The sequence below is a fragment of the Lissotriton vulgaris genome, chromosome 2_1, assembly GCF_964263255.1.
Source record: "Lissotriton vulgaris chromosome 2_1, aLisVul1.2, whole genome shotgun sequence".
Taxonomy (NCBI): Eukaryota; Metazoa; Chordata; class Amphibia; order Caudata; family Salamandridae; genus Lissotriton; species Lissotriton vulgaris.
Window position 1 is genome coordinate 543617376 of NC_141687.1, and position 26146 is coordinate 543643521.

Sequence of the window (26146 nt, forward strand, 5' to 3'; positions counted from 1 at the left end):
GATGCCCTGTCCATTAAGTTGTGAAACCCTCCAACGTCCGCTGGAGGCGAAGTAACATTATCCGGGTCGGTGTTGTCCGGATCTATAGGGTCAGCAGTATTCCATGGCGCCTGTTGATCTTGATCAGGATCTGCTTGCTGGTCTGCATCTGAAGACGCAGCGTCATCATCATCAGTATCTTGCACCTGTACTACCTCTTGAGGGCGCCCTTCCAGCACAGTGGCACGCTCTCTTGGGGGTAAAGAATGGTCTGCCACAGGACGTAATGTCTGAGGCGGAGGTGTCGTGGGGCGCACTTGTTGGGCTTCCGGAGGCGCCGGGAAACGTTGCTTGTAATCCCGCAACATAAGTTGTAAATCCGCCACTAAAGTGGATGGTATTGCCACCATACCCTCAGGTAACTGACGCATCCGTTGTTGTGGAGGCACGTGCGTGGCAGCAGTACGTTCCTCCTCATAATAATTGCCTGGAGCATAGTGCTGTCGTTCCATCTGCTCCTCCTCAGAGCTAAACTCCTGCACCTTAACCTGGAGGTCAGAAGGGCTATAGGCTTGCCCAAATTCACTGAAAGTCTCTTCCTCAGAGTCATCCTCCAATAGTAGTGTTGGTGGTAGCTTCTGAACCTGGCGAGGAGACGTCATCTCTGGCGTGATCTGTTTCCTTTTCCGCGAAAAAACATGTTTCCCCGCCATTTCCATCGTCGACGAGGCCGTCGTCGACGAGGCCATCGTCGACGAGGCCGTCGTCGACGAGGCCATCGTCGACGAGGCCGTCGTCGACGGGAAGGTCTTCTGTGTCTGTGTCGACAGTGGAAGTGTAGACATAGAAACTGTCTTCGTCGACGAGGATAGCGTCGTCGACGAGGTGAAGCTCATCGTCGACGATGGTGGAATCGTCGACGGGACCGTCGACGAGCTCGTCGTCATCAACATGGCAACCGGCGTCGTCGACATCGTCGTCGTCGAAGCCGTTCTCGTCGACGATACCGCCGTCGACGGCAGCATTGCAGACATTGTCGTCGACGTGGAGGTGGTCACCCTCGTCGATGACGAGCAGGATTCCGGAGCCTTGAAAACAGTCGACAGTGCAGGCGTCGACGCAGCCGTCGTCGACGAGCCCGTCGACGAGGCAACCTTGGTAGAGCTGTCCTTTTTAACACTCGTAGACGACGTACCTGGGAGTTTAGTCGTCGACGGTTTCTGCTTCTTGTCTGAAGCGACCTCTTGAGTCGGGGTGGAAGGCTTTTTGACCCCACGATCTTTCTCTGAGGAAGGCGAAGAGACTGTAGAAGCCTTTCTCACCTTTTTTGAGGCCAGAAGTTCCTCAGGCTTACCCTGCCTCTCCTTTTCACCTTGGTGAGGAGATTTTTGGGCAGCCGGCCTGTCGGACCTGTCAGAGGTCCCTGGTAAGGCCTTGTGACGGGACTCGTCTAAAGCACAAAGGGGGGACCTACCCCTTTTCAGAGACCTTCTGGATGACACCATAGACGAGGAGCCCTCACTGTCTGAAGAGATAATGTCTTTCCGGTCTTTCATCTTCTGAAGCCATGTGAGGAGACGTCCTTCCCTGTCCCTCTGGGTCTTGGCTGAGAAGGATCTGCAAATCGGACAGCCTGTTGGTTTATGGTCCGGATATAAACAGTAGATACAATCCTCATGTTTGTCCTCGACAAACAACCTCTTCTTAGAGCAGGTGGCACAGGCTCTAAAAAGGGCTTTCCTCTCCGACATGCTGAGAAAAAATCCAAGTAGTTGAAGAAAAAACTGAAGAAAACTGAGCAGAGCTCAATGGAGACTCCCTTGCACAACGTGCGGTAGAAAATCTGAGGCTCTGAGCTTCTCTCAGGAAGGTTCTATGGGGTGAGGCTGCTCTGATTGGCTGCTGCAGAAGTTTGGTCTCTTTTACAAAAAGAGGTGGATAAGCTACAAAATGAGATGAGGCCTAGGCCTATTTTTTCACTTTGTGCTTACTACTATAATTTTTTACTATTTACCGAGGCTCCCATTCCGACGACGGGGAATGATACAAAGCATGGGAATCTATGAAAGTTCCAATACTGGGGCAAGATACCTCTTCCTCAAACTTTCTCTTTCTGGAAGACATAGAAGACCCCGAAGCTAAACTTCCTACCTCAGATAGAGGATCATCCTGGTCCTTAATCTTCTGCAGCCATAGTAGAAGAAGACCTTCTCTGTCCTCTGAGGGTCTTCTGAGGAAAGGTCCTGCAGATCTTACAATCCTTCACCTCATGATCAGGATATAGGCAATAAATGCGCTTTTTGTGGGCATCTTCTTTAAAAAGCCTAAGCTTCCCACAAGACTCACATGGTCTGAAGAGAGATTTTGAAGTAGACATTCCAAAAATATGAGAAAAAAAACAGTAAGGTTGAGAAGTACTGAGCAGAGCTCAGGGAGACTCCCTTTCACACGACGTGCAGTAGAAAATCTGAGAGTCTGGGGAGAGCATTCTAGTGGGTGCTGGCGCCTGATTGGCTGTAGTTTGGTCTATACAAAATGACTAGGATAGTCATGAGTGTGGGAGTTTTTTCCATTGTAGCTTAGGGCTACTTTACTTCCTGGTTGGTATTACCAAGGGTTTTGGTTTTCTCATATACAAATTATTGTTTTTTTATGTACCATGGGACTCCCACTCCGACGACGGGGAATGATTCAGGCATGTGAATCTATGAAAGACACCCCAATAGTGGAGAACTACACTTACCCTGGAACTACCCATACGTATTTAAACTTGTGACCTGCCGGTTGTACAGAGTTCAGAACAATGCGGGTTAAAGAGAGCATTAATCCACTGAGCTGTTGTATAGCCACACAAGTTGACGTGTTTATTTCACGCCGTGTAATGTGTGTAATGCATTCAATATAGTGAAACACCTACATGAAATTATTTCAGGGCTCTTTGTAGGTGCAGTGACACTTAGCAATGCGATATTGAAGTGTTCTCATGATAGATCTTTTTGTAATATTTTTATGATACGGGCCCTAGTTAGTATAGGGCCAACTGTATTCTGAACAGGGAAGAATGAAACCAGCAAGCAACATGGTGTGACCATATGCCTCTTACCATACTCGGATACGTATAGAACCCACTTTAACCCACTGCACTACCTTTCTGGCATTAGAAGCGGAGACCTAACTGTTAAACAGACTCTGACTCATCTCTGCAAGCATTTCAGAGGCTCTGGTGTATTGTGCTATCTTTCTCCGTGCACAGACAAATCTATTTTAAGAAGACGTATGGCTGCACTTGAAGTTTGAAAACATGTTTTTAACACGCGTAAAAAAGGTGAGTTTGATCTCATCTATAAACATTATTGCCTTGCTAAATTGTGTATTTTGGGGAGGGTTTGTGTGGTTCCTTTAAGCTCACAGCACTTTTCACCTACCTTTGTGTTCAAGTCGGCCCGGTAGCTCAGTGAACAAAGGTGGGCACAAGTTTATCCTTTCCTCATAGATTCCTCTCGGAGCGCAGCCTTTCATCTTCATGAGGTCAAACAAACCGCAACATTAGATGCACACATAGGATCTGTTATTAGTGCTGAAGGCCCACTTTAATAACTCTGCCATGCAATAACTTGATGCTGTGGATTGTAACTGTATAAATATATACAATACTAATATTTGTACAGAGGTCTGTACCCTGTTACTGGGTGAGGAGGGACTTGAGGTGGGTGGAAGATGGAAGGGAATGGTTTTGGGAGGTGGGTGGTCCGAAACAAAGTCCATCCCAGGTGCGCCTTTGAATTTCCTTTATTTCCCTCTTCCTGCCCTGATTTTGAACCTGTAAATAGTTGCAATAAAAATGTTCAATCGAAACAAAATCTGCCCAATCTTGAGTTTTGAGTTACTGAGGCCTGCCATAAAGGTATCTGTACACGGGGAGTCTCTGTGGGGCTCCCAGTAGGCATGCATTGAGCAGCCAACCAGTGCCCCCAGTGGACATGAGCAAACTCAAAAGGAGGGGCAAATACTGGGAAAGGTATCTGCACGATAAAACAGCCCCAGTGGTCCATTCGCTAGCTGTAGATAGTCAAGTCAAGTCAGAGAATTTGTATAGCGCACTACATACCCAGAGGGTCTCAAGGCGCTTAGACAGGGGAGGAGGATTACTTGTCAAATATCCACGTTTTAAGTTGCTTTCTGAATGCTAGGTGGTTCTGGGTAAGGCGAAGGTAAGCGGGGAGTGAGTTCCATGTTTTAGCAGCCAGGTATGAGAAGGATCTGCCTCCCATGGTGGTCTTGTTGATGCGAGGTACAGTGGCGAGGGCTTGGTTGGAAGAACGTAGTTGGCGGGAGGGGGTGTAGAAGGACAGTCGTGAGTTGAGGCATTCTGGTCCGATGTCGTAGAGTGATTTGTGTGCGTGGGTTAGCAGTCGGAAAGTGATCCTCTTATTGACGGGTAGCCAGTGGAGGTCTTTAAGGTGACCAGAGATGTGTTTGTTGCGTGGGATGTCTAATATGATCCTGGCTGAGGCGTTTTGGATTCGTTGGAGTTTCTTCTGGAGTTTAGCGGTAGTGCCTGCGTAGAGGGTGTTTCCGTAGTCCAGTCGGCTCGTGACCAGAGCGTGGGTGACTGTTTTCCTTGTTTCGGTGGGGATCCAGCGAAATGTTTTTCTGAGCATGCGAAGAATGTTGAAGCAGGAAGAGGATACGGCGCTGACTTGTCTGTTCATTGAGAGTGAAGAATCCAGGATGACGCCTAGGTTCCGTGCGTGGTCTGTCGGGATGGGTGCTTTTCCGAGGGCTTCCGGCCACCAGGAGTCGTCCCATGCAGAGGGGGATGTCCCTAAGATGAGGACTTCTGTTTTGTCTGAGTTCAGTTTCAGACGGCTTGGTTTCATCCATTCGGCAACTTCTTTCATTCCTTCGTGTAGGTTAGTTTTGGCGGTGCTGGGGTCATTGGTGAGAGAAAGGATTAGTTGAGTGTCATCCGCGTAAGAGATGATGTTGAGGTTGTGTTGGCGGGCGATGGCCGCGAGGGGGCTCATGTATACGTTGAAGAGGGTGGGGCTGAGTGAGGATCCTTGTGGTACGCCACAGATGACTTCAGTGGCCTCGGACTTGAATGGTGGGAGGCGGACTCTCTGGGTTCTTCCGGCAAGGAATGAGGTGATCCATTCAAGTGCTTTTCCTTGGATTCCGATGTTATTGAGGCGTTGTAAAAGGGTGCTGTGGCAGACTGTCGAATGCTGCAGAGAGGTCGAGGAGGATGAGGGCGACTGTGTCTCCATTGTCCAGTAGAGTTCGAATGTCGTCTGTTGCTGCGATGAGGGCGGTCTCAGTGCTGTGTTTTGCTCGGAAGCCAGATTGTGAGGAGTCGAGGGATTTGTTGGCTTTGAGGAAGGCGGCGAGCTGGTTGTTGACAGCTTTCTCGATGACTTTGGCCGGGAATGGAAGGAGCGAGATGGGGCGGTAATTTTTGAGTTCGGTGGGGTCCGCTGTGGGTTTTTTCAGAAGGGCGGTGAGTTCAGCGTGTTTCCAGTCTTCCGGGAAGGTGGCGGAGTTGAAGGAGCAGTTGATGACGTCTCGGAGGTGCGGTGCTATGATGGAGTCTGCTTTGTTGAAGATGTGGTGAGGACATGGGTCTGTGGGGGATCCTGAGTGGATGGAATTCATCAGGCGGATTGTGTCCTCAGTGGAGATTGGGTTCCAGTTGTTAAGGGTGTTCACGGGGGTAGAATGTTCAGCCAATGGTCGGGTGGGTTGGTCTCCGGGTTGGTTGTCGAAGCTGTTGTGGATGTCTGCAATCTTGTTGTGGAAGAATGAGGCTAGGGAGTCGCAGAGGGCTTGAGAGGGGGTGATGTCGTTGGAATTGGCTGAGGGATTGGTAAATTCCTTGACGATGTTGAAAAGTTCCTTGCTGTTGTGGGCGTTGTTGTCAAGTCGATCCTTGAATGCTGTTTTCTTGGCCTTTCGGATTAGTTGGTGGTGAGTGCGGGTGGCGTTTTTGAAGGCGTCCTTGGTGCTAGTGGTTGGGTCTTTTTTCCAGGCCTTTTCAAGGGAGCGGCAGAGTTTCTTGGACTTCTTAAGATCATCGTTGAACCATGAGGCCTTTTTGCTGCCAGGTTTGCTTTGACGTTTTTTCAGTGGTGCTAAGGTGTCGGCGGTGTTGGATAGCCATAGGGTGAGGTTGGCGGCGGCTTCGTTTGCGTTAGAAGAGTGGGCTGGGGTGTTTAGAAGGAGCGATGCGGAGATCTGGTCCGTGGTGATTTTGTTCCAGTTTCTTTGCAGAGTTGGTTGGAGGTGGTTGATGGGTTTCGGCTTGTTGTAGGTGAAGTGAACGCAGCTGTGGTCAGTCCAGAGGAGATCCATAGTGTGGCTGAAGGAGACATGATTGCTGGAGGTGAGGATGGGGTCGAGTGTGTGACCTGCGATGTGGGTGGGGGAAGTGACTAGTTGTTTAAGTCCGAGGTTGGCGAGGTTGTCTAAGAGGGTGGCGGTGTTGCGGTCGTTGATATTTTCAAGGTGAAAGTTGAGGTCTCCCAGAAGGATGTAGTCTTTGGAGGGGAGCACGTGTGGGGTGATGAAGTCCGTGATGTCTTCACTGAATTTTGCGCGGGGTCCTGGTGGTCTGTAGAGGAGGGTGCCTCTGAGAGTTGTCTTGGGGTCGATGTGGATCTGGAAGTGAAGGTGTTCGGAGTTAGCGAGGTTGGCGTCAGAGCTGGTAGAGATGTGGATGGATTTCTTATGGATGATAGCGATTCCTCCTCCTGTATGGTCGGTGCGGTCCTTGCGTGTGATTTTATAGTCTTCAGGGATGGCAATGGTGATGTCTGGGGCTGAGGAGGCGTTCATCCATGTTTCTGTTAGGAAGGCGACGTCTGGAGAGATGGTGTCTAGTAGATTCCATTGGTCAATGGCGTGTCTGTGGACCGAGCGGGTGTTGAGAAGGATGCATTGTAGGAGGTTGGGGTCGGGAATCTGTGTTGTGGTCGTAGCGGAGATGTTGTCGGTGCCAATGAATTTGCAGGAGTAGCAGGAGAAAGGTCCATGGGTGTGTCCAGGAGCGGCTTGGACGCAGTTGGAGGAGCGGCCGGGGTTGAGGGCTAGGAGGGTGGCGGCATCGTAGGTAATGCGGGAGGGCTGGGCAGCGCGAGGGGCAGGGGGTCTGGCGTTGGGCGCGGTCCAGGCGGGGACGGGCGTAGACGGGCTTACCTTTGGCGCACCTTCGGCGCGGGTTGGGCGCGGTCGCTGCGCGTGAACGCTGCGCGCGGGAACTACTGTCATATATGGAGAGTGGAGGGGGAGGGGCGAGGGCGGCTCAGCTGGGAGGCGGGGCGGTCTCTAGAGGGCGACCACAACAAACAAAATGGCAGCGGAGGGGTTAACAGAGCGTAGCGCTTGGGGAGAAACGCGCAATAATACAAATAAAAGTGATAGCGCTTTCAAAAATGATACAACAGCAAAGCGGCGAGCAGGGCAGGCTGCAGGCAACAAATATGAGGCAGATATTAAACAAATATGCGGAGCAACGATACCACAGGATGCCAGGGAGGCAGGGGAGCGACCACTCTGCTCGAGAGCGAAGCAGGTTATGTGTTTGGAGTGACCAGAGTGCCTGCTGTAAAGGTCTGTGTATGTTTTAGGAGGTGTGATCTATATGTAAACTGCAAATAATAGTTTTAGGCACTGCAGCTCAGGGAATTTGTGTACCCCTGCTTTAATGTGTATACATCTTGCAGGGACCGAAGTGTTGCGACCATGGTGACAGAGCACAGACACTCAGTGAGCTTGCTGGAAAAAAACTATGTGTAAACTATAGGTAACATGTTTGATTACTTGCTGTTAATGGAGTGGCTTCATGTGCCATCTGTGAAGATGGATTAGTTACTTACCTGTAATCCTAGTTCTCTTCCAGGGGTATCCTCATTAAAGTCATAAGCATTAGAATATTCCCGCCCATGCGCGGGACCCCGGAAACAATATATTATATGTGCCCCACATATATATAGACATATATATATAAATATAAAAAAATAAGCAATTGCAGCCAAATAAAACAGAGCTGGAATATGCTGTGAAGAATTTCCACCATACATGTGTATTTGCATTAGAAACATGAGAAACAACACCAATGCTTGTTTAGAAACTGTTTTAATGCTTAGAAAGCAGTAGAAATTCTTATAACACACTGTAAGCATATACAGCTCCCAGGCTGCATTGCAAATACCCAGTCTAAAAAGACTGAAAAGCTAACTTGTAGCTGAATGTACTAAAACTGACGCTGTGCCTTTAAGGCACCTCTGCCCCTAGCTTCCCATCATGCCTCAGGGGTTACAGTTAGGTCAGTTGTTCTTTTCGGAGACTGAAAACCAACCCATGGTAATAACAGGTTAAACACATCTCCTATTTAATAAACAAAGTCCTTTGCCCGGGGAGGCGGGAGGGTTGCTTATGACTTTGATGAGGATACCCCTGGAAGAGAACTAGGATTACAGGTAGGTAACTAATCCTTCTCTTCCAGGGGATCCTCATCAATAGTCATAAGCATTAGAATAGAGTAGCGAGCCTCACCTCATCCCTGCGGGCAAAGGAATCAACAGATAACATTCATAGTCGTGGGCCCAAAAGTAGGCCATATTCTACCCAAATAGGTTCCTCAAGGAGGCTTGCCCTACTTGAGAATCCGCTCTGGAATCAGACTCTAGGCAATAATGCCTTGTAAAGGTATGGACTGATTTCCATGTAGCAGCCTTGCATATTTCTGACATAGGAATGTCATGCAAAAACGCTATTGTGGCTGCTTTCCCTCTAGTGGAATGAGCTTTGGGTGATTGTAACAAAGGTTTGCCAGCCAGCTGGTATGCTAGTTTGATACAGGAGACAATCCATCTGGAGATGGACCTTTTGGCTGCTGCAAACCCCGTCCTCATTGAACTGTAATTGACAAAGAGTTGGTCTGTCTTTCTGGTGTCCTTCGTTCTTTCTAGGTAAAACTTTAGCACCCGTTTAAGATCCAACGAGTGCAACGACCTCTCAGCTGGGGTCGATGGGTTAGGAAAGAACGACGGAAGGGTAATCGTTTGATTTATATGAAAATCCGATACCACTTTTGGAAGGAAAGATGGGTGAGCCCTCATTACCACTCTGTTGTGGTGAAACACAGTGTAAGGTTCCTTGGTGCAGAGTGCTTGTATCTCGCTAACCCTGCGCGCAGAGGTTATTGCCACCAAGAAGGCCGCCTTCCAAGTGAGATGCTGCAAGGAGGCCTTGTGTATAGGCTCAAACGGTGTAGACATCAGCCTGGAGAGAACCAGGTTCAACTCCCAGGGAGGAGAAGGATTTCTCATAGGGGGATAGACCTTCTTTAATCCCTGAAGGAAATCCTTAACCACTGGGACCTGAAAAAACGATGTTTGTGTAGGTGATTTTCTGTACGCTACTATGGCAGATAGGTGAACCCTAATAGAAGCGTATTTCAACCCTGATGTAGCTAAGTAAAGGAGGTATGGAAGGACTTCCTCTTCTTGTCCTTTGGTGGGATCAAAGCCATGGTCCTTGCACCAAATGAAAAATCTTTTCCACTTGAACGCATAAGACGCCCTTGTGGAAGGTCTCTTTGCCTCTCTTAAAATATTCATACATTCTGGAGGCAGATTTAAGTGCCCATATTGCAAGACCTCAGGAGCCATGCAGTCAGGTTCAGCGACGGGAGGTTGGGATGCAGGATCCTCCCGTTCATTTTGCTCAACAGGTCTGGCCTGCACGGCAGGCGTCTGTGTGGACACAGCGACAGATGTAACAGGTCTGGATACCACCATTGTCGCGGCCAATCCGGAGCAATTAGGATCATGTCAATGCTCGATCTGATGAGCTTGGCCACCACCTTCGGAATCAGTGCCAGAGGAGGAAACGCATAGGCGAACATTCCTGTCCACTCCAGCAGGAGAGCGTTCCCTTGCGTCCCTGGCCGGTGGAACCTGGACGCGAAGGCGTGGCATTTGGCGTTTTCGTCGTCCGCAAATAAGTCTATGTCTGGACGACCCCAGCAACGGAAGAGTTCTTCGACTACTTCGTCGTTTAGCACCCAGACTGGCTGATCTTCGAAGTGCCTGCTGAGTGCGTCCGCTTTTGTGTTTAGCTCGCCTGGAAGGTGTACTGCCACCACCGACAGTCCCCGAGCCAGAAGCCAGTGCCAGATTGTCTGGGCCTCCAGAGACAGAGGGCGAGATCGAGTTCCTCCCTGCTTGTTCAGATAGAACATAGTTGTAGTGTTGTCCGTCTGAACCAGGATTTTGTCCGTTGTTATTGCTGGAAGGAACGCTTTGAGCGCCAGATGAACTGCTCGAAGTTCCAGCATGTTAATGTGGTATGTCTGAAGGTTGGTCGACCAGCGACCCTGAATCTGAAGATGACCCATGTGAGCACCCCAGCCTTCTAGAGATGCGTCCGTTACCACAGACAGCAAAGGAAGAGGTTGCTGAAAAGGGACTCCCTGCAAGACATTCCGAGGGCGAGTCCACCACTGTATTGAGGTCAGTGCTGCTTGAGATAGGATGATTCGATCCTCCCAATCTCCAGTCGCTTGGTCCCACTGATCTTCCACAGACTCTTGTAGAGGTCGCATCCTCAACCTGGCGTTTGGTATTAGGAAGATGCTGGACGCCATGGAGCCCAGTAGAGACGCTACTTCTCGCACCTTTGGACGAGGAAACTGAAGTAACTTTCTGCATTTCTGCCACATGGAAGATAGTCTCTCCTGCGAAGGAAACGCTCTTCCTAAATTTGTGTCTAGAACTGCTCCCAGATAGTGGATAGTTTGCGTGGGATGCAGGACCGACTTCTGTGTTCACGTGGAGGCCGAGCCTGTGTAGTTGTTGAAGACACAGGTGACAGTCTTTGGTGGCTTGACGAGGGGACGGACTCTTCAGGAGCCAGTCGTCTAGATATGGGTACACAAAGAGACCTTTTTTGTGCAGACATGCCGCTTCCACTGCCATGCACTTGGTGAATACCCTTGGTGCGGATTTTAGTCCGAAGGGAAGCACTTTGTACTGGTAATGCTTGTTCCCTACCAGAAATCTCAAGTACTTCCGATGACCTGGTGTTATAGGAATGTGGAAGTACGCGTCCTGTAAATCCACCGAACACATCCAATCTCCAATTTGTAGATGAGGACATATCTGATGAAGTGCCAGCATGCAAAACTTCTCTTTGACCACCACCTTGTTGAGGGTTCGAAGATCCAAAATCGGTCTGAACTTGTCCTCTTGGTCTCTTTTGGGGACTAGAAAATACCTTGAGTACACTCCTCTCCCCCTTTGGGATGGGGGTACCTCTTCGATTGCGTTTTTCTTTAAGACGACGCTCACCTCCCTTTTGAGGAGTTTTAGATGGTACGAGCAAGTCTTTTTTGGAGGAATCGGTTGTGGTCTCTTCCGGAAACGTAGCGCATATCCATTGCGCAGTATATTCAGCACCCACTGATCTTTTGTGATGCTGACCCACTCTGCCAGGTGTTGCGAAGCACTTCCTCCCACTGGAGTGGGTAACGGCGCCAGAGGAAGCCACTGCTCAGGCCTTGCCTCCTCTAGGCGTGGTAGAGGACTGATGATGTCCGCCTCTGCCTCTGCCCGATTTTCCTCCTCTGTATTGCGCCTTCCCTTGTGGCTTGTTTTGAGACCATTGAGGGGTTTGAACCCTCTGTTGGCCTCCCCGGCTCTTGTTGGTCTTGAAGCGTCGCTTGAACGGCTCTTTCTTTTTCTCCAGACCAACCGCCTTCACTGTGTCCAATTCTGTTTTCATGCGGGTCATTTCCTGATCGGCATGCTCCCTGAAGAGTGAAGATCCTGAGAAGGGCAGATTCAGGATGCGTTGCTGGGCATCTGGTTTGAGACCAGTTAAACGCAGCCAAGAAGATCTCATCGCACATACCCCATGTGAGTAGGCATGTCCTGCTAGAAGGGCGTTATCTGCAGATGAACTAATCATTTGGTTCGCCACCAAACAGCCCTCCTTCACTGTTTCCTCAAAGTGCTTCTGGTCCTCCTTGGGCAATTTCTCTTTGAATCGTTCCATGGAGTCCCATAGAGCTCTATCGTACCTTCCGAGAAGTGCTGATGCACTAGAGACTTTCAGGGATGAAGCTGCTGTGCTGCACACCCTGCGTCCCCAAGAATCTTGAGTCTTGCTGTCTTTGTCAGGAGGAACTGAAGAAGGAGCGACTGTGTGATTCTTCTTAGCTGAGGCTACTATAACTGAGTCCGCTGCAGGCTCTCCCTTCACAAAGATAGGATCCGAGTCGGCCGGCCTGTATTTCTTTTGGATACGTGCCGGTACCGCTCTGATCGTTGCTGGCGTGAGGAAAACCTCTTTGATTGGGTCCATTATCCCTGGAACCAATGGGAGCAAAGGCCGTGTATATGATTTGTGACGGAGGGTCTCAAAAATCACAGTAGTGGACACCTCTGGAACAGCCATCTCTATATTAAGTTTGTGAGCACCCCTTTGTAAGACGTCCAGATACGTGTTGACGTCGTCAAGCGGGGAAGCTCTGGAGCGAGGGCTGTCTGCCAGGGTTGGAGAGTAATCCCCTTTAGAAGATCTAGATGAAGATGAAGAGGAGGATGATGGAGTTCTCCTCCTCCTGTGGTGAGATTTCTCCTTCCTCACAGGTGATCTTCTAGGTCGTTCTTCCCTTCGAGGAGAACGTGATTCCCTCTGATGCTCCCTTCGTGGAGATCTCGATCTCTCAGTACGTACCTCCCTTCTCGGTGTTCGAGATCTGGGTTGCTCCCTCCTTGGTGATCGGGACACCCTGGGGGTATGCGACCTGTCCGCTCTCCTCTCTCGTGAGCGTGATCGGTGACTGGTAGGACTCTGTCTGTCTGCCTCTTCTGCCAGCTGCTGAAGAGGGGACCTGTGTTCTGGACTCAAGTACCTTTGCAGTCTCTCCGTCGCTCCACAATCCTTCCATTTACTCAACGGACCATACCATCTTGGCGAGAGTCTTGCCTGAGTGATATACCGCCGTTGGGGTGTCTTTTGCACCGGACCCCTACTCCTAGAAGAGGACCTCGATGAACCAGAGGTACTTAAGGAGGAATGGTGAGAAGCAGATTGTGTCACTAGGACTGTCGAAGGCACTGAAGGAGATCTCCGTCTCACCGGTGTGAGGACGTCTCAAAAGTCTTTCCCTCGACGTTGAACGCCTCTTCGGCGTCGACGGAGTGATAACCTTCGACGTCGAATGCTTCGACGTTGACCTGTGGTCCCTCGACGTCGATCGGCGATGATGAGCCGACGACGGAGTCTTCTCCCTGGACGTCGAACGGCGTCGTCCTGCCTTCGACGGAGGTCTCGACGTCGAACGGCGTTGCCCTGCCGTCGACCGAGGTTTCGACGTCGAACGGCGTTGCCCTGCCATCGACCGAGGTCTCGACGTCGACCGATCTTGGTCTGTCGGCGACGGAGATGACAATCGACGTTGTCCTGTCGTCGACGGTGCCCTCGACGTCGACCTGATATGCGACGGCGGAGGATCGGACATCCTCGGCGTCGAGCGCCGAAGCGCCGACGATTATGATCCCTTCCTCGACGGCGAGCGTCCGAGGGGGCTCTTGCTCCTCGACGCCGAGCGCCTCCGTGGAGACGTCGGCGGAGGTGTCACACTCTTAGAAGCCTGTCGACGTTGAGACGACGGCGGGTGTGATTTGTGCCTCGACGCCGATCGTCGCCTGGTTGACGACGGCGGAGGTGACTTAAGTCTTGACGTCGATGTTCTCGTCGACGGTGATCTCGTGGCTTTTCTCGACGCCGATCGTCGCTTAGTTGACGACGGCGGAGCTTTCTTCGTCGTCGGTGAACTTCTTTTCGACGACGACTTCCTCATCGACGCCGGTCCCGACGTCGACGGAGTTTTTTCTCTCGAACTGTCCATCAGATGTTGTTTTTTCAGCGCCGAGCCCGGTGCTGAGGTTGATGGACGCTCTGACTTGCCTTTGGAGGGAGTTCTGGGTCTCTTCGAACTCTTCCTCTCTGTAGATCTTCCTCTCATGGATCTCTGGGCCAGACCATAGAGCCTGTTCCTCTCTCTGTCTTTAAGAGTCCTGTCAGACAGATTTTTACAATGTGAACAGTCCTTAGGATCATGATCCTCTGGCAAGCATAAAATACAGACCTCATGAGAGTCTGTTTTTGCCTTCTTGTGGCCACAAGAAGGGCAATCATCAAATAATGAGGGCATCCTGACAGGAAAACCTCACAAAAAATCGACTGCTAGGCAGTTATTTACTTGACCCTGATGTTAAAAGTCAAAGTAAATCAAAAAATTGTTCTTTAGAAGATTTTCTGACTGAAAAAGGCAGAAAAGTGTGGAGCTGTGAATCCAGGGTCCTTCCTGAAGGAGCCGGAAAGAACAACTGACCTAACTGTAACCCCTGAGGCATGATGGGAAGCTAGGGGCAGAGTTGCCTTAAGGGCACAGCGTCAGTTTTAGTACATTCAGCTACAAGTTAGCTTTTCAGTCTTTTTAGACTGGGTATTTGCAATGCAGCCTGGGAGCTGTATATGCTTACAGTGTGTTATAAGAATTTCTACTGCTTTCTAAGCATTAAAACATTTTCTAAACAAGCATTGGTGTTGTTTCTCATGTTTCTAATGCAAATACACATGTATGGTGGAAATTCTTCACAGCATATTCCAGCTCTACTGTTTTATTTGGCTGCAATTGCTTATTTTTATATATATATATATATATTTATATATATATGTCTATATATATGTGGGGCACATATAATATATTGTTTCCGGGGTCCCGCGCATGGGCGGGAATATTCTAATGCTTATGACTATTGATGAGGATCCCCTGGAAGAGAACTGTGTATTCATCCCGCAGGACAAGAGTTTGAACCAAGAAAGATAGAATGGTGGTTGGGGTGCCTGTTGTAATCATCTGAGTACACAGAATAGGGGTTCGCTCTGACTGCTTCTGTGGCCAATGCAGCCTGGAACATCTTTACCCACTACACCTGGGTCTGGTGCCTTGTGCAGTTTAAATATCTTATGCGTTTCTGGTTGCTCAAATGGGTGTATTTTCTGATATTTATATGTTCCTCTCGTATTTATTGCTTGATTTGGCATGTGAGAAAGTGTCACTCAGTCGATGACTGTCACTCATAAATACACTGAGATTATGAAAATGTCTCACATAACCAATCTGAAACCTTGGCAGCTATGTATTAATCCCAGGAATCCCTGAGCCACACAGAGGCCGCATCAGGGGAGCACAAAGTCATAGAGGGATTGGATACCCTGTGGCCTAAACACCTAGGTCGGAAGAAGAGCAAAACACTAAGATATATGAAGATCTATGTGATAAGGATCGCGTTGATGAGGCCCGGAAGTGGCCGATGGGCGAACCAAGATCTCCTCAGCCCGAAAAAACAGTGGTCTAGTCTTGACCAAAGCGAAGGGGGTGGGGCCTCAGATATCAGTAGGCCCAAACGGCGTACGGCCGTAAGCGACGAGGAAGCGAGTGGCAAGAAGGACGAGGACGAAGGAAAGCCAGACAGAGAGGCGTAGAATCAGAGGAGCATCCATTACACAGCTCTCAAACCCGGCGGGCTGCCGAAGGGAGAAGACGCCCCAGGTCCCTATGCCACGGCACTGGAGATGGGTCATGACCTAAGGCGAGCACCGCTCAGGGGATCATTTTGGTGGAGGTGGTGGGGAGACACTGGGAGTTAAAGCACACGGAGTAGGTCTGCCGGAGCATGCGATAATGCCCCACGGTTCCCTCCCCCACTACGTGGTGACTGGTGGTGGTAGCACAAGGATAACCCGAGAGCCCGGTTTGAACCCCGATCTGTTTTCTTTTCCTTACCCGCACCACCGCCCAAGAGAGAGCGCGAGGAGCCCAAAGCCCGGGAACACAACAAAATACTGAAGAGCTGGAGAAGACCCCTGAGGAGGTGAAGGGAGAGGCCATCTCCAGCTGTGTTTTTTTTTGTTTATTGGACATGACTCAGAGAAGTGAGCACTGAGGCTCTTGTGAGTTTACCAACCCCAGAGAGAGAGACCTGAGGTCCTAATACAATAAAGAGAACGTGTATGGCAACATAGCGTCCTGTGGTCCCCATCACCCCACTGAGCACCCCACTCCCTACAATCTATAAATGCAAATCTGAGATCAGAGGCTGAGCATCCACAGGCAGACACGGTCGAGATCATAAACCCAACAGTGGCTCCTTAGGATATGCTCCAGGACTGAAAGAAGACAGATGTCAATATGAACGAGACACTAGGCCCAAAGATAGCATAGTCAACCAAACAGGGAGGAGGCAAGAAGGCAATAGTCACGTTGCAATGGCAAAATACAAAAACACAAAACTGCCCTGCTAAGGCAAGATACACAAATACACCTAGGTGGTGGAGAATACACCAGATTCAGATGCATCATGTACAATGCCTGACAACTTGGCCCTCCTCACTGCATTGCAGCTGTCAAGGATGGCACTAGAGACCAAGATTGCAGAAGTGTTGCTGTTAAGACAAGATGTCCACAAAGTGGCTGACTGAGTGATGGCAGCAAAGGGATGAGTGTCCAAACTAGAAGATGCTCATGCCATAGGGTGGGATGTTAAAGGACTACAGGAGGTGACCAAAGATCTACTCCATAGAATTGAGGATGCAGAGAACTGGGCAAGGTGAAACATCAGACTGGTGGACTTCCCAAAGGAGTAGAGAAAACCAACATGGTGGCCTTTCTGGGACAGTGGCTTCGGGTCACCTTTACAGATGAGAACCTCTCCAACTGCTTTGTGATCAAGAGAGCACACAGGGAACTAACAGCTAGACCACCACAGGGAAACCCCCCCACGAGCCATCACTGCCCGCCTATTGAACTTTCAAGATAGAGACAATCATTAGAAAGTCGAGGGGCATGGGGAAATCAAATTTGAATCATCCACCATCATGATATTCCATGATTGCTCCCATGAAATCCAGAAACAGAGGCAGACATTTGACAGTGAAAGCAAAGCTACGCTCGCCTCGACATGCTGCTTTTCCTCGCTAAATTGAAAGTAATATACAATGAAAAGTCACACATCTTTGCCACACCCAAAGAGGTGTGGAGCTGGCTTGAAAGAGATGACAGCTTAAGACATAGCAAAACATGGAAAAGCCCCAGTTCGAGATGAACACACTATGGGCCAGACCCAAACTCTGGTCGTCGACAAGCAAGAAGCGAAATTGCTCAAGAAGAGGCAGGGGCAGCTCACTGGGGTGGTTAAATAGAAATAGAACAAATCGGTGGAAGAGCTTCAGACTTGGATGAGGACATACGATGGCAAGGAAGCCATAAATCCCAAAATGATGGAAAGTAAGGGACACACAATGAAGAGAGGAAGGTGCGTTTAGCCACGGCCGGACAAAGAAAATCAAATATTGGCCAGACAGACACCGACCATGAAGAACGCTGCTGGCTTGGGGATCAATTCCACCAGGAAGCCAGGTTACAGCTACACAGGCGAGCAATTGCAGGCCATAGGTAAGTAGAGAGGTGGACAGGGGGAGCTTAAGTTGAAGGGGCTGCTGGCCAAGAGTCAGACTTCATTAAAAGGGACACCTCTGAGGTGTGGCCTGCTCAACATTAAGTCATTGCCAAAGCACTATACAGAGATTCAAGTACTGCTGAAATCAAATTATTTGGATGTCCTGTTTATGACAGAGAACTGGACGCATCCTGGGTCGGATTTCGATCTGGGCCTGATCTGTCCACTGGGTTACAGTGTCACTCAGTCAGGATCAAGTGGCAGAGGTGGGGGGGTTGGGATTATTTTTAAAGAGATATGGGATATCTTACCAATGGATATTGATGAGGTGATAGGTACTGAATTGCTGGGTTTCTCTTTAAAAGATTATAATGGACACATGATGACTGGTTTGCTACAGGCCCCCAGGGGCAGTCATTCTTCAACATCAGCAGTATTTAGCTGATGTATTCAGTAACATGGCACTCACCCATGCTAGACTGCTCATTCTAGGAGTATTAAACATATGGACCAATGGAAGCCTAGATTCTGGGTATAATAACCTCATAAATCTTGTGAAAACCTCAATCTACTACAGTGGTTCACAGAACCTACTCATAAGGGGGGACATGTACTAGACTTGATTTTGGCAGATATCAAAGTGGAAAGTATCCTACCGGTGGGTTGGTCTGATCACCACCTGGTTACGTTTTCTGGTGGTTAATCCTAGGTTGTGTATGTCTACCACCAAGGTGGAAAGGAGTTTTCTAGGTAGGGATTGGAATGGACTAGTGAAGAAGGGCAACAATACCCCCTGTTTTCCATGTTAATAAATGGGTCTTTTGACTCCATGAAACAGGTGGAAGACAACTATGCAGCTTTGTGTGGACACAAATGGAAAGCTTGACCAGATTGCCCCTTTAAAAAATACCAGAAAATTGGGGAAACCTTCTACACCCTAGCATAATGAAAAACTGAGGAATTTAAAAAAGGGATGCAAACATGCAAAGCGGCAGTGGAGGAAGGAGTACGTGGAAATAGATAAAGCTACTTGGAAGGGGAAAATAGTCGCTACAAAAAAGAAATTGTTACTGCAAAAGCTGAATACTATGCAGAAGTTATTCTGAAGGCACCTAATAGTACCAAGAGTATTTTTAAAATTGTGAATGACATTGCCAGCCCGGATTGCACAAAAAGCAGGATTCCTCCCACACAGGATTTATGTGACAGTTTAGCTACTTTTTTTGAGGCTCAGATAAGTAAAATCATTGAAGAGCTTAAGGGGGATGACCTGTTCATATCCGGTGGGATGGAAGGCAGGCCATCACTAAATAAGCAAGAGGGTCGGAGGGGCTCCGACAGCTGTGTAGTCAATCCTTGAGCAGCGGGCTGGTGCCACCATGTTGGAAACAAGCAACAATAGCACCACTTTTGAAAAAATCCACACTTGATCCAACTTGCCCTAAGAGCTATAGGCCCATCTCTCCCCTTCCTTATCCAGTGAAGATCATAGAGCTCCTGGTAAGTAGGGCACTCTCCCAATTTCTGGAGGATGTGCAATTTGGTTTCCGCCCAAGACATGAGACGGAGACTGCTTTGGTGACCGTTCTGGATGATCTTCGAATGCGTGCAGACAGGGGTCAATCAGCTATACTGATTCTATTGGACCGGTCTATTGTATTCGACACGGTTAACCAGGCAGTCCTTCTAGCAAGACTGAAATCATTTCAGAGCTACGTCCACTACCCCTGCTTCTTCCAATCTTATTTGGCAAATAGACAACAGGCAGTGGCTATCCCCCCCCTTATCAATCGTATTAGGCATGGGGTACCCCAGGGGTCTGTGATCAGCCCAATAATATTCAATGCCTATACGAATCCTTTGTTCGCTGTCATCAAGTCACAATGTCAGCCTTGTGAATTATGCTGATGACACACAGCTTATTTCATCACTGGAGGGGGATCATGTGGTCTCACTAGTAAATTTTCACGCCTGTATGCAAGACATGGTACATTGGATGAGAAATAATTCTTTGCAATTCAACGGCAACAACACGTTGATTTTATGCTGTGCTGCAGGCAAAGTGCCTCTCTAACTTCCTAACGGGCTTTTGGTCCATCCCCACGGATACACCTTATACCTGTTGAAACGGTACGTAAACTAGGAATTAGCTTCAACGACAAGCTGAACCTAGAAACTCAAGTCAACAAGCTAGTGGGGAGCAGCTTCTCTCTTATTAGAGTACTTCAGAAGATTCTACCGATGTTGCCAATCCAGGCATGAGCACAAGGAGTTTAATTCTGAGTTGCCTGGACTATTGCAATGCTTTACTGTTGGAGTCTCCAAGGTATTTAATCGGGGGACTCCAGAGAATCCAGACTATGGCGGCAAAGCTTGCTTTAATGAGACCACAATGGTCAAAAACGTCTCAGGCGCTGGCGGAGCTGCACTTGGCTCCCGGTATCACAGAGGATACAATTTAAATCACTCTGTATTGTTTTTAAGTCATTGCATTGGATTGGGCCTAAACCTTTACAGAACAGATTTGGTTGGTATGTTCCCACCCATAGTCTTCGTTCCTCCTCGGCCAACCTGGTAAAAGTACCCAGGAATAAAAGAGCAAAACCAGGGGGGTGGGGGAGAGCTTTCAGCTTTGCAGCAGAGCAGCTTTGGAATGGTCTTCTTACTGATCTGAGGCAGACGCAGGACCTGTTGATGTTCAGAAAGAAAATAAAAACCTGTCTATTTCCCAGAACATAGACTGCTTGCACGTAGCATGGCCTCGACAGCACGATGGTGGCAGTGCACATGTATCTTAGCGCCAGGATGCCGTTAGGTTTACAGTGCGCTTTACAAGTTTGGATAACAATAACAAGACTCTAAGCACAAAAAAAGAAGGAACTCCGCAAAATAGAGTCCATGGACAGACACCTAGCGAAGTTGGAAGAGACCCTTGGAGCAGGATCAGACCTCTTTACCCTCTGCGGGATTACGATTTTCTGAACAGAATACCAAATGTTGGCACAGAATGAAGCACAAAACCAGTTTCAGGACATGGGCAGTAAGGCCGCCAAAACCACAAAGGAAATGCGCAGGTTTTGACAGCATACAGGGTAGCAATATAATCATATATGACGCAGACCAGGAGGTAGCTGATAAGTTTACATGGTACTAAAAGGACTTCTATAGGGCACGACCGCTTGCAGAAGCTCCTCATATAGAAGAATATTTAGCCGCAGTTCATGTACAAACTCTTACAGCGGAGGATCCCTCGACCTTAGAGGGAGAAATTACACTTTCGGAGATACTGGCAGCGATCGCCAAACTAAAAGGCAGGCAAAGTGCCAGGCCCCAATGGAATACTAGTAGAGTTCTATAAAAGAAATGCTGGTATCCTTGGACCCAACCAACTTTCGGAGATACTGGCAGCGATCGCCAAACTAAAGGCAGGCAAAGTGCCAGGCCCCATTGGAATACTAGTAGAGGTCTATAAAAGAAATGCTGGTATCCTTGGACCCAACCTACTCAAACTGGATCTCAAAAAGACAAGAAAGAAGGGAACTCTGCCACCAGAACTTTGCTGGCCCACAATATTGGTAATGCATAAGCCAGGAAAGCCAGACCCGAATTGCAGTTCAAACCGCCCGATCTTGCTCCTTAACACGGAGACCAAGATACTGGCAACTGTCTAAGCCACAAGGCTGATTGCAGTCATATCCCCCATAATAAAAAAGGACCAATATGTTTGTTTGCCAAAGAGATCAACCAAATTCAATCTCCGAATGTTCCATAATTTGGCTGTAGATGATCCAGCCGAGAGGAGACACCCACATATTCTTCTCCCTAAATGCCGAAAAGGCTTATGACACGGTACACTGGTCCTTCTTGACACAGGTCCTGAAGAGATTTGATTTTGGGCACAAGTTTCAGGCCTGGATAGCACTGCTGTATAGGAATCCAGTAGTCTCGGTCAAACTAAATGAGATATTTTCAGTGGAGTTCCCTATTGAGAGGGGGATGGGCCAGGGCTACCATCAGACCCAGACACAGAGATCCCAGGGAAGCTACGTATAGATAGGGAGGGGTTAAAATACCTAGGAATATACGTAACGTCAGACAGGAAGCGCACCTTATGTCGGAATCTATGGAGAATACGGACAGACTTCCATGTGGATGTAGTCCGGTGGAGGGTATTAACTCTAACACTGCTAGGGAGGGTGGCTATGTTTAAAATGAAAACCCTGTCAAAACTACTTTATGTGCTCAAGCATACATATCATAGGATCCCAGATTAGATTTTTACCAAAACTAAGGGCGAGATTTTGGAAACTACTATGGAATGGGGACACCCTAGAGTGGTATTGTGGACTCTACAGAGCGACTAGTAGAACGGTGGCATCACTCTCCCGGACATCAGGACATACTCCTGGGCGGCACACTTATTAGTAATCAATCACTGGGGCCATGCACCCGGACACCATCCCATTTACGTACTGGAAAGAAGTCAATTCCATTCTAGGCCCTACATGCACTACCTATATGGGGTTAAGGGAATATGGAAACTGCTACTGGCAACTCCGATGAAAATAGAGACCTGGACAAAGGCAGGGAAATAAATGGATTGGGAAACTAGGATAACCTGTAAAATCCCGGTTATGGCTCGGGTCAAGACTGACAAAAATTGGAAAATTAAGAGGCTTTAGAGAGGTGGACCTTATTCGGATCTCCAAACTGGGTGCTCACTTGGAAGATGGGGACCTGGTTCATTTTAGCTCCCTTCAATGAGACTACTAGCTTAATGACACACAATATTTTAAATATGCACAACTCAGACATGCCTGGACGGCGGAAGTGCTACACATGACCGACATCCCTGAATATGCACCTACAGTGGGTAGACTACAACAAGGGGAACTAGAGGCGAAGGCGATCTCCTGTACATATAAAACAATTAATAATAACATACCAGATTCCTTAAAGAAACGGAGAAAAAGATGGTGCAGCGATGTGGGTAAACTGTATGACACTGACTCAGAGGCAGCCCTGATGCACCTGAGGAAGAGGGCTATTAAATCGAGGCTAAGACTCATCCAATTTAAAATCCAACATAGAGTCTACAATGACCATGCTCGCTTACATAAATTTGGAATAGTAGAATACACCCCACTGCCTGAGGTGTAGGGTAGACAGAGGTACATTCCTGCACACACTTTGGGATTGTCCTAACATACAATCATACTGGAGTGAAGTATTTAGGGAGTTAGGTAAAATCCTGCAGAAGTCACTTTCGGTTCACTCGAGAAATGTCCTCCAGGGCATACCCTCAGACGTAGACATCTCAGAAGCCAAGCCTCTCTGCAAGAAACCTGCGAATGGTGGTGGCAAAAATTAACCTAGCCAAACATCGAGGAGCACCGGAGTTTCCAACCATACAATCAATCAATCACGTGTTTGTTAAGCGCGACTACTCACCTGTAAGGGTCTCTAGGCGCTGGGGGGAGGGGTGCAGGTTCCAGTCCATCAAGGAGGGGCCTGTCGAAGAACCAAGTTTTGAGGTTTCTAGTGAAGATGGGGAGTGATGTTGTCTGTCTGAGGTAGAGAGGTAGGGCGTTCCAGGCTCTAGCCGTGAGAAAGGAGAAGAAGCGGACTCCTGATCTGGTCTCTCTCGTGCGGGGGACCATGGTGTAGGAGAGCTGGGCTGATTGTAGGGTCCTTTGGTGTGCATGGAATTTGAGCCGGCTGTTCAGGTATGCTGGTCCGGTGTTGTGGGGGTTTTTGTGTGCTTGGGGTGTTTTTGTGTGCGTGGGTGAGAATCTTGAAGGTGATTCTAGCCTCAATGGGGAGCCAGTGGAGGGTGCGCAGGTGCTGGGAGATAGGTCAGTGTCTTGGCACGGTAAGAACCAGTATTGCGGCCGTGTTCTGGATGTTTTGTAGCTTGCGAGTGAGGTGTTTGTTTATTCCGGTGTAGAGTGCGCTGCCGTGGTTGAGTCTGCTGGCGACGAGGGCTTGAGTGATATTCTTTCTGTGCTCGAGAGGGATCTATTTGAAGGTCTTACGTAGGAGGCGGAGGATGTGGAAGCAGGAGGATGCGAATGAGTTGATCTGGCGGTCCATTTTGAGCTTAAAGTCCAGGATGATTCCAAGGTTGCGTGCGTGGTCCGTGGGGTGGGTGGGCTTCCGAGGGCGGGGGCCACCAGGTGTCGTTCCAGGCATCGGGGTTTGGGCCCATCAGGAGTACTTCTGTTTTGTCGGTGTCAAGTTGTAGGCACCTGCTTTTCATCCATTTGGCGACAGCTTCCATGCCCTCTTGAAAGTTGTGTTTGGCCGTGTTGGGTTCGATGGATAGGGAGAGGATGAGTTGGGTGTCGTCTGCCTATGACACAATGTTGAGTCTGTGGGTTCTGACGATGGGGGCGAGAGGAGCCATGTAGATGTTGAAGAGCGCAGGGTTGAGAGAGGGCCTCTGTGGGACTACGCAGGTGATTGGTATAGGGGCCGAGAAAGAAAGGAGGGAGTCTGACCAGCTGTGTTCTGCCGTGGAGGAAGGAGTGGATCCAGTCGAGGTCCTTGTCCCGGATCCCTGCATCGTGGAGTCTGCGTGTTAGGGTGCGGTGGGAGACTGTGTCGAAGGCCGCTGAGAGGTCGAGGAGGATGAAGTCTACTGTTTCTCATCTGTCCAGTAGGGAGCGGATGTCATCTGTTGTGGCGAGGAGGGTATTTTCATACAGGAATGGAAAACAGGATTGGAGCTTTATATGGTGGCAGAAAATGTTACATATAAAGCAAGGGGATGCCTGAGGGAATTTTATAAGGTTAGGGGTCTGTGGAACAAGTACTATGGCATAGACGATGGTGACAATGAGGTTGCTTACCTACCAATAGAGTCCCAATTAACTATTGTGCAGGACTGACTTTAATGATATACTCTTTGATGTTTGTATTGAACAAGATGCGTTGCCTGTTTTAATCATATGTCGATGTAACATTGAGAAAAGACCTGTTCACTCCAAAAGTGTTACTGTTATGGAAGCGCTGTTGGGCACCATTTGTAGCTTGCTAGAAAAACCAAATAAAATACTTTTTTTTTTAAGAAAACTTGAAATTGCCATAACAAAAATGTTATGATGAGGATTGTTAAACAAATAGCAAATATGTTGCACTGTTAAGCAACAACCATATTTTTTTTAAACGCTCACTCCAACACATACATGTATATAGTTTATAGATGCAGACTGGAAGGTAACAGCCTTGAACTTAAAGATTGAAGCAAAAAAACAAAAATAAAAAAAAAACAACAAAAAAAAACAAGATGACAGGCGATTTAACAACCTTGCAGCCCATCTTCAGCATTTGCACTACACAAAATACTTTCATCTTTAAAACACTTTAAGCCACTGTGGGTAACTTAATCGGCTTCAAACTGGTGTACAATTAGATTCAGTTAACAAAACAATAACTGCATTTCTCTTGCAAATGTAATGTCTGTAAATATTCTGAACCAGAAAAAAGCATAGAGGGGCATTTAGGAAAGACATTGCATTTGTGTCTAATGAGTGCAGCTCCCTACTGTTTGGCAAACAAGAGGTTACCATTCCAGCGCAGGTCATGCAAAATACTCCGGTCAGAAAAGGTATGCAAAATATAAAAGAAAATCAAATATTAATTAAACATACCGTATTTCTTCCTAATTTCATCATGTCTGCTCTTCATTTCGCTTCGTCTATAAAAAAGCAAAAAAGTGAATGTTAGTATTGATTTCATGATCTCACAATACATTTCATTAATCAAAAACCTACAAATCATAGACATGCATTGTAACAATGTTTATAAAAGAAGTCTATCTCACCCTTAAAAGCAATCTTTTTGAAGTTGGGCTCCAAAGACGTTAGTGCGTAACAATGAAATTAGCACTTTAATTAAAACGATGAAGTCGCATAGAATCGTAGATTACAAGAAAAATGAAGCAATGCAACATACCATATCCATTATAACATTGAGGAGCACAGTGCAAACAACAATAGCTTGCCTAATCTTTCAGTCAAAACATATTTTAAACCACATACAGCAGAACAAACCAAAAACAAATGAATGGTAAACCAGTTTTGTGGAGGAAAGCTAAGTAAATATGATATGACCTTTAAGCTATTCTGTTAACAGACTTTGCTAGAGTCTGTGAAGGAAATTGTAAACAGGGTGAGGTCTCTTTCATACCTTACCAAACTTTCTACTGACTGCCCAGACATGGGTCCTGTGCTCACTGCACCACTGGATTCAAGCTAGCCAGGCTGATGAGGGGTGATACCCGGAAACCTATCCTTGGACGCTCGTTTGTGGTCCAGGGAGGACCTGGCTTTTCACAGTTTGGGCTGGAGTGTTCCCGTGAGGCGCCTTGAGACCCTCACGGGTGAGTAGCGCACGTACAATTCCCTGATTGAATGATTGATTGATTGATGAGGAGCAGGGTCAAGAGTGATTTGCATATGGCTGGGTCAAACTGGCGCGGCGTGCAAAAAAATGGACTAAACCCAAATCTTTGTGACTGGGGGTGAATGTTTGCCTTGTTCAGCATTCTGGACATCATTTGTTCCTTTTGCTTTTGTTGCCCTAAGTGGGAAGGGTATGCCCAGACGTTGGTCTCGTGCTCACTGCGCCAC

At 48.2% G+C, this 26146-nt stretch overlaps 1 protein-coding gene across 1 annotated transcript in view; it reads right to left on the reverse strand.

Annotated features, from left to right (window-relative positions):
- The window catches only part of PTTG1IP (PTTG1 interacting protein), a 273566-nt gene that overhangs the window by 36500 nt on the left and 210920 nt on the right, over positions 1-26146 (reverse strand). The window contains exon 6 of the mRNA XM_086955516.1: positions 25166-25212. Coding sequence (XP_086811642.1) covers positions 25166-25212 — 47 coding nt within the window. The remainder of the gene's footprint in view (positions 1-25165; positions 25213-26146) is intronic.